Source organism: Sus scrofa, chromosome 15 (assembly GCF_054392235.1).
Source record: "Sus scrofa isolate SSC_HxYL_T2T_F1_AM1 chromosome 15, Sscrofa_HxYL_maternal_Yorkshire_Landrace_v2.0, whole genome shotgun sequence".
NCBI classification, from domain to species: Eukaryota; Metazoa; Chordata; class Mammalia; order Artiodactyla; family Suidae; genus Sus; species Sus scrofa.
The window spans coordinates 120,689,757-120,706,018 of NC_139397.1; the positions used below are offsets into that span (position 1 = coordinate 120,689,757).

Sequence of the window (16,262 nt, forward strand, 5' to 3'; positions counted from 1 at the left end):
AATGGGCAAAAGACCTGAATAGACTGTTCTCCAAGGAAGATATACAGATGGCCAGCAAACACATGAAAAAATGCTCAACATCGGTGATCATAAGAGAAATGCAAATCAAAACAACCATGAGATACCACCTCACACCAGTCAGAATGGCCATCATTAATAAGTCCACAAATAACAAATGTTGGAGGGGTTGTGGAGAAAAGGGAACCCTCCTGCACTGCTGGTGGGAATGTAAACTGGTACAGCCACTATGGAGAACAGTTTGGAGATACCTTAGAAATCTATACATAGAACTTCCATATGACCCCACAATCCCACTCTTGGGCATATATCCGGACAAGAGTTTCCTTGAAAAAGACACATGCACCTGCATGTTCACTGCAGCACTATTCACAATAGCCAGGACATGGAAACAACCTAAATGTCCATTGACAGATGATTGGATTAGGAAGATGTGGTATATATACACAATGGAATACTACTCAGCCATAAAAATGAATGACATAATGCCATTTGCAGCAACATGGATGGAACTAGAGAATCTCATACTGAGTGAAATGAGTCAGAGAAAGACAAAGGCAAATACCATATGATATCACTTATAACTGGAATCTAATATCCAGCACAAATGAACATCTCCTCAGAAAAGAACATCATGGACTTGGAGAAGAGACTTGTGGCTGCCTGATGGGAGAGGGAGGGAGTGGGAGGGGTTGGGAGCCTGGGGTTATCAGACACAACTTGGAATAGATTTACAAGGAGATCCTGCTGAGTAGCATTGAGAACTATGTCTAGATACTCATGTTGCAACAGAACAAAGGGTGGGGGAAAAAATGTAATGTATACATGTAAGGATAACTTGATCCCCTTGCTGTACAGTGAGAAAATATAATAAAATAAAAAGGAAATGCTCACTGCTATTTAGCATTGTTCTGGAGATAACAACAAATGCAATTAAACGAAGGAAATGAATTACAGTCACAAGAATTGATAAAGGAAAAACAGGACTATATCTATTTGTAGAAGCCATGATGGTATACCTGGACAACTCCAGAAAATCAGTGATAAAACTAATTCAAACTATAAACAAATTCAGCAAGGTAGCAGGATATAAAATTAACATGAAAATGTCAATACCATTCAAACACACAAAATACTAACCAGTTAAAAGATACAAGGGAAAGAAAATATTTATAATGGCAAGAAAATAAAATATTCAGAAATAAACTTTGAATAAGAAATATTCAAATCCTATATAAAAAAAACATGTATCTGAAAGATTTATAGGTAAACTTTTAATAAATAGATGCCTCCTGTTTTTGCTTAGGCTGTCTCGACACCATCAAGCTGTCAGTTTTAAAATTTAATGTGATCACAATGAAAGTATCGATGAGCTTTTTTATGGAGCTAGACGATTTAATATAAAGTTCATATTTAAAAATAAACATGGAGTTCCCGCCATGGCTCAGTGGTTAGCAAATCCGACTAGGAACCATGAGGTTGTGGGTTCGATCCCTGGCCTTGCTCAGTGGGTTAAGGATCTGGCGTGGGTCGTAGACGCAGCTCGGATCCCGAGTTGCTGTGGCTCTGGTGTAGGCCGGTGGCTACAGCTCCGATTAGACCCCTAGCCTGGGAACCTCCATATGCCGCGGGAGCAGCCCAAGAAATGGCAAAAAGACAAAACAAACAAACAAACAAAAATCAAAAAACAAAAACATGCAATGGGAATGGAAATGAATCTGACTAGCATCCATGAGGACGCAGGTTCAGTCCCTGACCTTGCTCAGTGGGTTAAGAATCGGACGTTACCATGAGCTGGGGTGTATGTTGCAGATGTGGCTCGGATCCTGCATTGCTGTGGCTGTGGTGTAGGCCAGCAGCTGTACCTCTGATTCTACCCCTAGCCTGGAAACCTCCATATGCTGTGGGTGTGGCCCTAAAAGGACAAAACCCAACCAACCAATCAAACAAATGTGCAAGAATAGTCAAGAAAATAATGAAAAAAGGGGAAGATACTAGTTCCACTAGATATAAAAACACACAAGTTTATCATTAAAACCATGTGGAAAAGATGCATGTACACATCAATGAGATATATAAAGTCCAGAAATAGAACCAAGTACATACAGAAATCTAGCATATGATTAGAAGTTATCTCAAATTACTGTGGCAAAGATAGCATTTTATAAAGTAATGTAAAAGACAGCCATTTGCAAAAAGATAGTGTTTAATCCACTGTTAATGCTGTATCCATGAATAACCTCCAAATGATTTAAAGATCTAAATGTAAAAAATAAAACTACACAATTACTAGAAGAAAGCATAAACAAACTCCTCTAATCTGGGTGTGCATATGACAAAAATCCAGAACCAATAAAATAAAAGATTAATAAACTTGACTCCATACAATATTTAAGATTTTTTCATGGGCAGGAAGAAACTAAATGAATAGTCAAAGGACAAATGACAAACTGAGAGAAAATGTTTGCAACATAAATGCTCTGCAAAGATATTCAAGGTAGTGTTTACTGAGTGGGTGGTAGAGCTCCATAGACAGTAACATAGACTCAGTCATCAGTTACAGATACAGTCCACAGAGCCGCAAATACTCAGAATAAACAACGATTTAATCTCCATCGTGATGTGCTACAAAGTAGTACTGATTGCATTCCTGTGTAGAGACTTATACACATTTTCATGTTATGGAAATAAATATCAAATCAAAACTAAAGAATTTTAAAGAATAAATTATCCATATGTACAGTAAAATTACGATTTACCATTTTCTGAGTTAGAAAGCTGAGCTGCTCCAAATTCTCTTATTTGAGAATGTTTTTCCTTGTGATCTTCAATTGCTGAAACATAAGCACATAAAAGATAAATTGAATAAGAAGAAATTTAGCATGCTTAATTACTATATTTTATAGTAATTTGACCAATGGCCTATAATAGACAAATATGCCCTTTTATTACAATGGGAGCCAATTCCCACATAATTCATCCTACTTTATTTGTAACCCTCATTTTTGTATAGACAAAGGCCCCGCCCAAAAAAAATCCATGATTTTGACATCTTCAACTATTATTAGAGCCATTTAAAATTTTTTTTAAACTTATTTTTAGAGTGGTATAGTTGATGTATAATAACATATAAGTTGTGGGTGTACAACATAGTGATTCACAATTTTTAAAGGGTATGCTTCATTTAAAGTATTGTCTATAGGAGTTCCCGTCATGGCGCAGTGGTTAATGAATCCGGCTAGGAACCATGAGGTTGCGGGTTCAATCTCTGCCCTTGCTCAGTGGGTTGAGGATCTGGCGTTGCCGTGAGCTGTGGTGTAGGTTGCAGACACGGCTCAGATCCTGAGTTGCTGTGGCTGTGGCATAGGCTGGCGGCTACAGCTCTGATTTGACCCCTAGCCTGGGAACCTCCATATGCTGCCGGTGCGGCCCTAGAAAAGGCAAAAAGACAAAACAAACAAACAAAAAAATAAAGTATTGTGTATATTTCCTGTGTTGTACAATATATCCTCAAAGCTTGTTTATTTTATACATAGTAGTTTTTACCTCTTAATCCTTCAGCCCTATTGTGCCCCTCTTCTTATCCTTCTCCCAACTGGTAACCACTAGTTTGTTCTTTTTATCTGTGAGTCTTTTTCTTTTTTGTTATAGTTACTTGTTTTATTTTTTAGATTCTATATATAAGTGATATCATACAGCATTTGTCTTTCTCTGACATATTTTACTTACCATAATGCCCTCTAAGTCCATCCATGTTGTTGTAAATGACAAAATTTCTTTTTTTTTTTGGCTGAGTAGTATTCCTTTGTATATATATACTACATATTCTTTATCCATTCATCTGCTGATGGATGCTTAGGTTGCTTCAATATCTTGGCAATTGTAAACAATGCTACTATAGCAGTGGGGTACATGTGTATTTTCAAATCAGTGTTTTCTTTTCTTTTCTTTTTTTTCAGATATATATATCCATGAGTGGAATTGCTGGGTTATGTAGTAGTTCAATTTTTACTTTTTTGAGAAATCTCTGTACTATTTCCCACAGTGACTGCACCTATTCACTTCCCCACCAACAGTGTATAAGGATTCCCTTTTCTCTTCATCCCCACCAACATTTTTTTATTTGTGTTCTTTTTGATGATAGCCATTCTGACAGGTGTGAGGCAATATCTCATTGTACTTTTAATTTGCATTTCTCTGATGATTAACAATCTTGAGCATATTTTCATGTGCCTGTTGACCAATTATATATCTTCTTTGGAAAAAATGTCTATTTAGTTTTTCTACCCATTTTTTATTGGATTTTTTTTTGATGTTGAATTGTATGAGCTGTTTATATTTTAGCTATTAACTCCTTATTGTCATATAGTTTACAAACTTTTTCTCCCATTCCACAGGTTGTCTTTTTGTTTTTGATGATTTCCTTTGCTGTACAAAGCTTTTTAGTTTAATTAGGTCCCATTTGTTTATTTTTGCTTTTACTTTCTTTGCTTTAGGAGACAGATCCAAACAAACTTTGCTGTAATTTATGTCAAAGAGTGTTTTGCCTCTAGTTTTATGGTTTCCAGTCTTACATTTAAGTCTTTAATCCATTTTGAGTTTATTTTTACCATTTGCAGCAACACAGATGGACCTGGAGGGCATTATGCTGAGTAAATGAGCCAAAGAGAAAAAGACAAATGCTGTATCTTATAGGTGGAATCTAAAAAATAAAATGAATGAGTGACTATAACAAAAAAGAAATAGACTGACAGATATAGGGAACAAACCAGTGGTTACCAGTGGGGAAAGGAAAGGGGGAGAGGAAGATGGGGGAGAGGATTAAGAGACACAAACTACTATGTGGAAAATAAATAAGCTACAAGCATATATTATATAACACAGGAAACATAGCCGATATCTTGTAATAATTGTAAATGGAATATAACCTTTAAAAATTGTGAATCATTACACTGTACATCTGTAACATATACTATTATATATTAACTCTACTTCAATAAAAAAGGGATATATATACTGATACGGAAAGCTTTAAAAGATAAAATATTATAATAAATGAATGGTTAAACTACAACAATGCCAATTATATTTCATTTATGACCATTAAAAAAATGTTCTCTACTTGGGTACAGGATTATGCCTGCACAATTAAGTAAACTTTGGAACATATGTTTGAAGCTATGTTAGATGTATGAATTTATAATTATTATAGCTTGTTAAATAGTTTCCTTTATCAGTATGGTCTCTATGTATATACTTAAAAATATCTATCACATTTATTGGACACCTACTATCGCTATATAGCTTATAAATATATCTAGCCCTAAAGTCCTACAAGGTCTGAGTGTATGACCATATTTCAGATGAAAAAAATGAAAGAGGCATAAATGACCTGTTTTTAAAAAGCCAGCATTCAGGAGTTCCCACTGTGGCTCAGTGGTAACAAACCCAACTAGTATCCATGAGGATGTGGGTTTGATCCTTGGCCTTAGGATCTGACACTGGCATGCACTGTAGGTCACAGTTGCAGCTCAGGTCCTGTGTGGCTGTGGCTGTGGCTGGCAGCTGCAACTCTGATTGAACTCTTAGCTTGGGAACTTCCATATGCTGCAAGTGTGGCCCTGAGAAGCAAAAAAAAAAAAAAAAAAAAAAAAAAGGGAGCATTCAAACCCAGATTTTTCTGGCTCCAAAACCAGTCATTTATATATTATATGCACAGTCAACATATATCTATTTATTTAAAATAACACAAATTTAAATATGAGGAAAAATACAATCTGTGAAATGAATATGTACACTAAAAGCACTTATTTTATTTATTTATATATATTATTTTATTTTATTTTATTTTTTGTCTTTTTGCCTTTTCTAGGGCCATTCCCGCAGCATGGAGGTTCCCAGGCTAGGGGTCTAATCAGTGTTGTAGCCACCGGCCTGTGCCAGAGCCACAGCAATGTGGGATCCAAGCTGTGTCTGGGACCCACACCACAGCTCATGGCAACACCAGATCCTTAACCCACTGAGCAAGGCCAGGGATCGAACCCACAACCTCATGGTTCCTAGTCGGATTCATTAACCACTGTACCACAACAGGAACTCCTAAAAGCACTTATTTTAGAAAAGACCAGAATTCCCTAAAGAAGATAATAGGACTTGCTAACTAGATACTGTTAGAAAGCTAACTCATTGCTGAGCACAGCCTCCAGTCCCACTTCAGCAGGAAGCTTGGACTGAGACCCTAGGCTGTTGCAGAGTATATCCTACCATGTGCCTGGGCAGGGGGATAAATCACAAGCCTCTGGCGCACCTACCAGGATGCCCTAAAAGTGATCTTGTAGAGCCTCTGAGCCAGCTTACAGTACTGCCCAGCAGCACAGCCCAGCCTACAGCCCTGCCTGGTGGCAAAGCCCAGCCTATGTCCATGTCCAATTGCTGTGCACAGCCTGCAGTCTCATCCAGTTAACAACCCCGCCCAACTGTTGGGCATAGTATGGGGCCTCATCCAACCAGGAAGTCTGGCCAGCAGCCTTGCCCCAAAGCAGAGCACAACCACAGTCCTGCCCATTATGAAACCCAGCCTGTGGCTCTGCCTGATCACAAAGTACAGTCTAAGACTGCATCAGATCATGAAGCCCTGCTGTCGCCCTAGCTGGATGCAGAGGCCAGGCAGCAGCACCACCTGGTGAGGTAGCATAGACAGTGACCTTGCCTGATCAAAGGTTGATTGCAGAGCCCAGCTAGCAACAGTGTCTGATCTCAGGACACAGCACTACTTTACCAGAGAGGCCAGCAGGTGGTCTGCTCCCTCTCTACTTCAGAGCATGGGCAGCAACTTCACCAAATTAGAGACTATGACACATTATAGTTAAAATGTCTAAAATCAATGATAGAACTTTGAAAGTAGCAAGAGAAAAAGTGACTTGTCACATTCAAAGGAACCTCTATAAAACCATAAGCAGATTTCTCAGGAGAAAATTTGCAGGCCAGGAGAGTGGATGATATATTCAAAATACTGAAAGGAAAACACAGTCAACAAAGAATACTATATCCAGCAAAGCTATCCTTCAGAAATGAAGAAATGGGAGTTCCCATCCTGGCGCAGTGGTTAATGAATCCGACTAGGAACCATGAGGTTGCAGGTTCGGTCCCTGCCCTTGCTCAGTGGGTTAACGATCCGGCGTTGCCGTGAGCTGTGGTGTAGGTTGCAGACGTGGCTCAGATCCCACGTTGCTGTGGCTCTGGCGTAGGCTGGTGGCTACAGCTCCGATTCAACCCCTAGCCTGGGAACCTCCATATGCCGCGGGAGTGCCCCAAGAAATAGCAACAACAACAACAACAACAACAACAAAGACAAAAAAAAAAAAAAAAGAAATGAAGAAATGATATAGACCTTCCCAAACAAACAAGTTGAGAGAGTTCTTTACCACTACACCTGCCTTACAAGAAATGCAATAAAGGGCACTATATAAGCTCAAACAAAAGGATACAAATAACCTTGTAAAAATGCAAGAATGGGAGTTCCTGCTGTGGCGCAATGGGATCAGTGGCATCTCAGCAGTGCTAGGATGCAAGTTCAATCCCTGGCCTAGCACACTGGGTTAAAGGATCGGGCATTGTTGCAGCTACAGTGTAGGTTGCAACTGCAGCTCAGGTCTGATCCCTGGCTGGGAAACTCCAAATACCTCAGGGCAGCCATAAAAGGAAAAAAATAATAATAATAATAAATAAATAAATAAATAAATTTTAAATGAAAGAAAGTATACAACTCATGAGTATAGTAAATATATAGTCATAGTCAGAGTCTATAATATTGTAACAATGGTGCATAAGTCACTTTTAACTCTAAAAGTTAAAAGATAAACATTAAAAATAACAATATTGATTTGTTATTGGAAACACAGTATTAAAAACATGTAAACTGTAACATCAATAACCTAAAATGTGAGGGTAGAAGCATAGTTTCCATATGCTATCAAACTAAATTGCTATCTTCATAAAATGTTATAAATATAGGACATTTTATGGAAGCCTCATGGTGAGTAAAAAAGAAAAGAAAAGAAAAGAAACTGGTAGGAGTTTCTGTCGTGGCTCAGTGGTTAACGAATCCAACTAGGAACCATGAGGTTGCGGGTTTGATCCCTGGCCTTGCTCAGCGGGTTTGGGATCCGGCGTTGCCGTGAGCTGTGGTGTAGGTTGCAGACACGGCTTGGATCCCATGTTGCTGTGGCTCTGGTGTAGGCCAGTGGCTACAGCTCCGATTGGACTCCTAGCATGGGAATCTCCATATGCCGCAGGCGCAGCCCAAGAAATGGCAAAAAGACAAAAAAAAACAAAATCAAAACTGGTAATAGGTACACAAAAAGGTAAGAGAAAGGAATCAAAGCCTACCATTAGTAAATCCTTACCTATCAATAATTAAGTGTAAACGAGTTAAATTCTCTAATCAAAAGACAAGAAGTGGCTGAATGAATAAAAATTAAGATTCAATAATATGCTGCCTATAAGAGACTCCCTTTAGCTTTAAGGATAGATAAACAAAGACTGAAAGTGAAGGGATAGAAAAAGATATTCCAGGCAAATGGTAAACAAAACAGAGAATGAAATCAGAGGAGTACCCACCTCAGCGGAAACAAAACTGACCAGGATCCATGAGGATGCAGGCTTGATCCCTGGCCTCTCTCAGTGGGTTAAGGATCTGGTGTTGCCCTGAGCTGTGGTATAGGCTGCAGATGCAGCTTGGATCTGACATTGCTGTGGGTGTGGTGTAGGCCAGCAGCTCCAATTTTACCCCTAGCCTGGGAACCTCCATATGCCATGGGTGCGGCCCTAAAAAAAAAATGACATTAGACCCTTAACTTATACCACTCACAAAAATTAACTCAAAATGGATTAAATACTTATATGTAATATCTGAAAGTGTAAAACTCCTAAAATAAAAACCAGAGGAAAAAATTCCTTGACATTGATCTTGGCAATAATTTTTGGGATATGACATCAAAAGCTCAAGAAACAGGAGTTCCCATCGTGGTGCAGCGGAAATGAATCCAACTAGGAACTATGAGGTTGTAGGTTTGATCCCTGGCCTCCCTCAGTGGGTTAAGGATCTGGCGTTGCCATGAGCTATGGTGTAGGTCACAGATGTGGCTCAGATCTGGCATTGCTGTGGCTGTGGCATAGGCCAGCAGCTGTGGCTCCGATTTGACTCCTAGCCTGGAATCTGCTGCCTAGGCAGCAGCCCAAAAAAAAAAAAAAAAAAAGCTCAAGAAACAAAAGCAAAGATAAATAAGTAGGACTATACCAACTAAAAACTATTGCCGTGAGCTGTGGTGTAGTTGCAGACACGGCTCAGATCCCAAGTTGTGGCTCTGGCATAGGCCAGTGGCTACAGCTCCGATTCGACCCCTAGCCTGGGAACCTTCATATGCCGCACAAGTGGCCCTAGAAAAGGCAAAAAGACAAAAAAAAAAAAAAAAAAAAAAAAAAAGTGAGATATAAAAAAGCTGAACTCCTAGAAAAAGAGAACATTAGTGGTTGCTAAGGCCTAGGGTATTGGGGAAATGGGGAGGTTGGTCCCATTGGTCCTTCCAGTTTTAAGAGGAATAAGTTCTGGGATCTAACTTATTCAGCATCGTAACTACAGTTAACAAAACATACAGTATTATTTACTTAACAGTTGTAAGAGGGTAAATCTTAAATGTTCTTATCCCCCAAATAAATCTTAAAATGTTCTTATCCCCAAATAAATATGATAAATATGTAAGGTGATATATGTGTTAACTAATCTTATTGTGAAAACTCCTCTGTAATACATACAAATATCAAATCATCACACTGCACTCCTTAAACTTACAGGGTCACATGTCAATTACAGCTCAAAACACTTGGGGAAGAAAAGAATGCATTCAAAAGTGGTTTGTACAGGGTTTGGGATGGAAATGTAAGATTAAGTTGTGATAATGGTTGCACAACTATAAATATAATAAAATTCACTGAGTTTTAAAAAGATAATAAAATTGAAAATATGAAGAGAAAAAAACAAATTTAAAAAAGTGGTTTGTACAGAAGAGACTCATAAAGTGACATTTTTTTAATTGAATGGATATCAACACAATCTCTTTTAAAAGGCTGTAACAAACTGTTTTGACATTTAAATGTGGTCATTTCACATTTTAATGAATTTATTATCTTACCTGATTCACTTTCCAAGCTCACTACCTCATCTGACAAAACCAATCTAAAATAAAAACCAAAAAATGAAGAGATTTTGGTTAAAATATACCTTTGGGACTCACATGCTACAAATAGTTTTATACAGTTTAAAAGATTTTTTAAACTGAGAATACATATAAAATAGGTGTCTAGTTGATCTCCTAAAATCTGAGACAAATCTTACTTCTTCTCTGGAGCTGCACAGACTGAAAATAATCCTTCACCCCTTGTTCCTTTACTGAATATTGATGAAGCACCAGACACTGTGTTCAGCATGCTAAGTGCTGTGCTAAATACAGTACCACAGAGGAGAACACCTGTTACCAAAGCCATTAAGTATGAAGTTTAGATTTCTTTTCTTTTTTTTTACAGGCCACACCCACGGCATATGGAAGTTCCTGGCTAGGGGTCAAACTGGAGCTGAAGCTACAGCAACGTGGGATCTGAGACGCATCTGTGACCTACATCACAGCTCAGGGCAATGCCGGATCCTTAACCCACTGAGCGAGGCCAGGGATCGGACCCGCACCCTTATGGATCCTAGTTGAGTTTACTACTGAGCCACAACAGGAACTTCTGAAGTTTAGTTTTCAAGCATTAAAAGGCTTTGCTCAAGAACACTTGGGAACTAGAAGGAATAAAGAGCTATAGAAAAACAGACTATTTTAACAACAAAGTAATGTTTACAGAAAATACTTTTGCCTCAAACATCCTCAAACAATACTAATTTTGGAAATTCATATCATCCTTATGGTATAATGATAAAAAAATGAGATAAAGAAATTGAACCAGATTTAGTTATTATTCCTGGGGTATAACTTCAGAACTCTAATGCTGGAGGATATTTTAAAATGTTTTTAAAGACACTTAAAAAGCAATACAGTATTTATTTGCAAAAACCATAAAAATAAACCCACAGAGCAAATAGAGACTGACTTGGAATGAAATTTCCAATGACAGTATACACAGATGGTGTTTTAAACAATTTGGATGGAAGAGAAGGTAAAGTGCTTTGGAATCTGTTCACTCGAACGGTAGCTCTCATGATGCTGAAGATACATGAGATGATTCTAAATAAAACTTTCATAAAATGTGATAATGAAAATATTTACTGAATATATTTAACATAAGATTTAAAATGTTAATATAATTAAATTAGTAAGTTTAATTTATAATTATGCATTTGATTAATCTATATCCTAAAACATTTGTACAGTCATGTTAGTAAAAAAAACTTGTTTGGATTTCCCCATAGAGAAAAGGGTGAAATGCTTATATTTCAGATCACCTTCCATTCAACATTATATGGTTGTCACTGTTTGGGACTATTTCTGGGTTCATTATATTACTATCAGTGCAATCTGATTAAAATGAGAAGTGTAGTTCTGGGAGTTCCCGTTGTGGCTCAGCAGTAATAAGCCCAACTAGCATCCATGTGGACATGAATTTGATCTCTGAACCAGCTCAGTGGGTAGGGATCCGACATTGCTGTGGCTGTGGTGTAGGCCAGTGGCTACAGCTCAGATTGGACCCCTAGCCTGGGAACCTCCATATGCCACGGGGGTGGCCCTAAAAAGCAAAAAAAAAAAAAAAAAAAAAAAAAAAAAAAAAAAAAAGTGGGGGGAGGTATCAACAGCTATAAGAGAGAGCTGGTGAAAATTTATCTCCAAAATAGCACAGATGGGACTGGGATTGGTTACCTGAAAATGGGGGCTCTTGTTTTGTACTTCCTTCATGTTGCCTGTTTCCCTTTAATTACATCTTGCCTTTGTTTTCCTTTCAGAACTGCCACTTACTTCTTCTTTTTTTCTTTTTTGCTTTTTAGGGCCGAAAGTGCAACATATGAAAGTTCCCAGGCTAGGGGTCAAATTGGAGCTGTAGCCACTGGCCTAACCACAACCACAGCGATGCCAGATCCAAGCTGTGTCTTGACCTACACCACAGCTCACAGCAACACTGGATCCTCAACCCACTGAGCAAGGCTGCGTCCTCATGGATGTTAGTCCGATTCGTTTCTGCTGAGCCATGACGGGAAGTCCCTCTCCCTTTCTTTATCAAGCTGCCCCTTCTGGGATTCATTTGGTTGAGGCTCTTATTACAAGGCTCAGTCTCCCAAACACAGAATTTGGTGTTATCACCCCAAATTTTCGGTACTCCTATCACATCAGCTTTGCCTGTCATGTGAAATCAAAAATAGGGGGGAAAGGTTTTAAAACAAATGTTTTGGAAAAATGACATAGAAATAAGTATTCAGTAAGCCAGAGAAGAAACTCTTTCCAAATAAATGATACAAGGATATTCAGGACTTCTGTAACATGATATAACTTCTGCCTGCTTACTTATTGAGGTTCTCAGGAAGAGAACTGTCTTCAATTTGTTCTTCCTTGTGGTCTTCAGTAAGCTTGCTTGGAGTGTCTTGTAGTTGCTAAGGATAAGAAGTTTAATGTTAAGTAGGAGAAAAGAATCTGTTTCTCTCTTTGTGTAAACAAAAATGAGAATAAAAATTCAAAAGAATGGAGTTCCTGTTGTGGCTTAGTGGATTAAGAATCCAACTAGTATCCATGAGGATGCAGGTTCGATCCCTGGCCTTGCTCAGTGGGTTAGGGATTGGGTGTTTCCACAAGCTGCGGCATAGGTCACAAGCTGTAGCTTGGACCTGTGTTGCTGTGGCTGTGGCTGTGGTGTAGGCTGGCAGCTGCAGCTCCAATTCGACCCCTAGTCTGGGAACTTCCACATGCAGCAGGTGTGACCCTAAAAAGAAAAAGAAAAAAATTATAAAGAATAACATAAAATAGGAAGAATTCTTAAGTAGAGAGTGAGAGATATGGCAAATGTATGCTGATGTAATTTGACCTGAGTCCTACGTCCCATGTCCTTTGGCTGCCTGTGGCAATCACACATACTATGGGCTAACCACAAGGTTTACCACTTTGTGACATGCCAAAGAAGACCCACAGTGTGTTGCTGGCCTGTATTTCAACACTCTAAATACAACTGAAGATTTTCTTATTTTTCAGGGTTTCTTTTGGCCGCACCCACAGCTTCTGGAAGTTTCCAGGCCAGGGATAAAACCCGCACCACAGTAGTGACAACAGCAGATCCTTAATTGCTTGGTCACTGGGAACTCCAACTAAAGATTTTCAACTTCAAGTCTAAGCAGGAATTGAATGTTAAATTTGCCTAAATATACATCATGCTCTCCAGTGAAGCATGCATATAGAAAAAGTAAAAAACAGGAGTTCCCATTGTGGCTCAGTGGTTAGTGAACTCGACTAGCATCCATGAGAATGTGGGTTTGATCCCTGGCCTCGATCAGTGGGCTAAGGATCCGGTGTTGTCGTGAGCTGTGGTGTAGGTTGCAGATGTAGCTCAGATTCCATGTTGCTATGGCTATGGCATAGGCTGCTGGCTTCAGCTCCAATTGGACCCCTAGCCTGGGGACCTCCATATGCCATGGATGTGGGCCTAAAAAGACCAAAAAAAAAAAAAAATTCATACCAAGCCCCTGCAATGTACAGTTGCAGGATATGAACTATCACAGATACCACATCCAACTTGTGCAAACTCAACATTTTCAAGCTCTACTTAAAAATAAGCAGAATAAGTTCAAAGGTACTGAAACCTAGCCTACAAGAAGTGAAGAAATGATTAGCACAACTGCAACTCTGCTCTATGAGCCAAATGGACAAAAGGCTGAAAGAGTTCACTTTACAGGTGGTGGTTACGGAAAGAGCTGATCTAAGACAGTAGTCTCCTCTGTGGCAATCGCATGTATAATGACCAAAACGGACATAATTTTTGTATCATGAATCACAGCTATGATATGAGTATAAAAGTTAAAGCAAGGAGATTTTTTTTTAACTCCTAAAATTTTCAGGTAGATAATCTGGTCATTTTCTTTTTCCTTTTAGTTTTTGGCTGTGCCTCTGGCACACAGAAGTTCCAGAGATCTGACCCAACCCACAGAAGTGACAACACCAGATCCATAACCACTATGCCATCAGGGAACTCCAGTAATCTGGTCATTTTTGAAAACGCATAACCACTTTCCATCACTTTTTCCTTTTTTTTTTCTTTTTTTAGGACTACACTTGCAGCATATGGAAGTTCTTAGGCTAGGAGTTGAATCAGAGCTGCAGCTGCCAGCCACATCACAAGCTTGTGTCAATGCCAGATCCTTAACCCACTGAGCGGGGCCAGGGATCGAACCTGAGTCCTCATGGATACTAGTTAGGTTCATTGCCACTGAGCCATGATGGGAATTCCTATCACTTTTTCCTTTTAAGTTTTTCCTTTCCATAACCTCTTCTCTCTTTCGTATTTTAATTTTCTTTTCACTTTTTCCTTCTTTTATTTCCCCCTCCCCTATGATACTAATATCTTGAGCTCACCCACCAGTAGTATTCCCATGTTTGTTTAGTGCTGCTGATAGTTATTTGGAATCAAGGACTTATAGAAAAATGACTGGCTAAAGGAATGTAGAAAACTATTTCCCAGTGTTTTGCAAATTTGAAATTAGCTTAGCCAAAAGTAGTTTCAAAGTTATTATCCAAATGAAATGTAATACATCTAACAAAAGAACACTGAAAGCAATGTACCTTGAGAGCTACAAAATCATATGGATGAATGCCAACATAGGCTCCACGGATGTGGGACATCATTCGAGCTGTTTTCTCCCAGAATCCAAGAAGTGTCCTCTACAGAAAAAGAAAAGGTGGCACTACAGTTCTGCTTCCTCTCCAGGATTTTTTTTTTCAGTGCTATTTTCCCTCACTCTGGTAAATGAATAGTTGTCCAATAATAAGAAGCAGGAGCTAAAATCAATTTCCAAGTTTGGGGAAACAGAAAGTACTATAAACAGTAATTCTGCACAAGAAGTGGTGTTGTATCTGCATGCATGTGTGCCTATCTGTATACAGCGCTGGAATGCATGCTGGCATCAGCTGGAGAGTAAGTGCAGCCAAGAGAATGAAATTGGTACAGTAGAACACTTTCTGAGGAATCCAAAAGAAAAATGTTAAAAGCACCAAAATACCGTATTTGCACTAGAGGGATATGTGTAAATCTTTATGTTGGTAAGCATTTAAAGACTTTATTAATTGGAGAAAACTAACATGAACCACTAAATCTGGACTTCCATTTAGGGTTCAAGAAAGGCTTGTCTGAAAAATGTGTCGTCAAGCTAACTCAAGTAAATGGACATTTTCCGTGCTTGAAGTAGCAAGGTTCCTATTCAAAGTGGCGGGGGGGGGGGCGGGGGGGGAGTGGCAAGAAAGAAGGAGAACTGGACTAGCAGTTACCGTGTTTCAGGCACTGTGCTACATAGATTGTCACATACTTCAATTTTCATGAGCATCCTTTCCCTTTTTTTTTTTCTTTTCTAGGTGTTTTTTATTTTTAAAATTTTATTGGAGTATAGTTGACTTATAATGCTGTGTTACTTTAAGGTGTACAGCAAAGTCAGTCAGTTTTACATATAAATATATTCATTCCTTTTCAGATTCTTTTCCCATAGAGGTTATTACGGAGTAGATCTCCCTGTGCTATACAGCAGGTCTTTGTTGGTTATCTGTTTTATATACAGTAGTGTGTATATGTTCATCTCAACCTCCTAATTTACCCTTCTACCCCAATATTTCCCCTTTGGTAACCATAAGTTCGTTTTTGAAATCTTTGAGTCTGTTTTGGTTTTGTGAATAAGTTCATTTGAATCATTTTTTAATTAGATTCCACATATTAGTGATCTCATATGATATTTGTCTTTCTCCATCTGCCTTACTTCACATAGTATGATAATGCTAGGTCCATTTATGTTGCTGCAAATGGCATTCTTTGGTTCTTTTTATTATTTCAGCAAGTGCATCTTTGTTTGATTCCTAAATTCCACAGTACTGAACTGAATAAGATAGATTCCCTAAAAGCTGCAGTGTACCTTTCCTTTAGTTTATTATTCTTTTATTATGCAAAACAGTTTACTCTCTTAGCTTGCCATTTACAAATACTTGATAAGATCAGTAACTGCTACTTATTAATAT

General features: G+C 38.5%; 1 protein-coding gene across 11 annotated transcripts in view; it reads right to left on the reverse strand.

Moving 5' to 3' along the window:
• The window catches only part of ICA1L (islet cell autoantigen 1 like), an 83,207-nt gene that overhangs the window by 19,301 nt on the left and 47,644 nt on the right, over positions 1 to 16,262 (reverse strand). For 10 of the 11 annotated variants that reach the window (XM_084998426.1, XM_021075560.2, XM_084998423.1 and 7 more), the window contains 4 exons: positions 14,826 to 14,924; positions 12,567 to 12,652; positions 10,209 to 10,252; positions 2,778 to 2,852 (listed from right to left, as the gene is read on the reverse strand). In XM_084998426.1, the coding sequence (XP_084854552.1) occupies positions 2,778 to 2,852; positions 10,209 to 10,252; positions 12,567 to 12,652; positions 14,826 to 14,924 (304 nt within the window). The remainder of the gene's footprint in view (positions 1 to 2,777; positions 2,853 to 10,208; positions 10,253 to 12,566; positions 12,653 to 14,825; positions 14,925 to 16,262) is intronic. The other variant, XR_014828953.1, reaches the window with a different exon arrangement.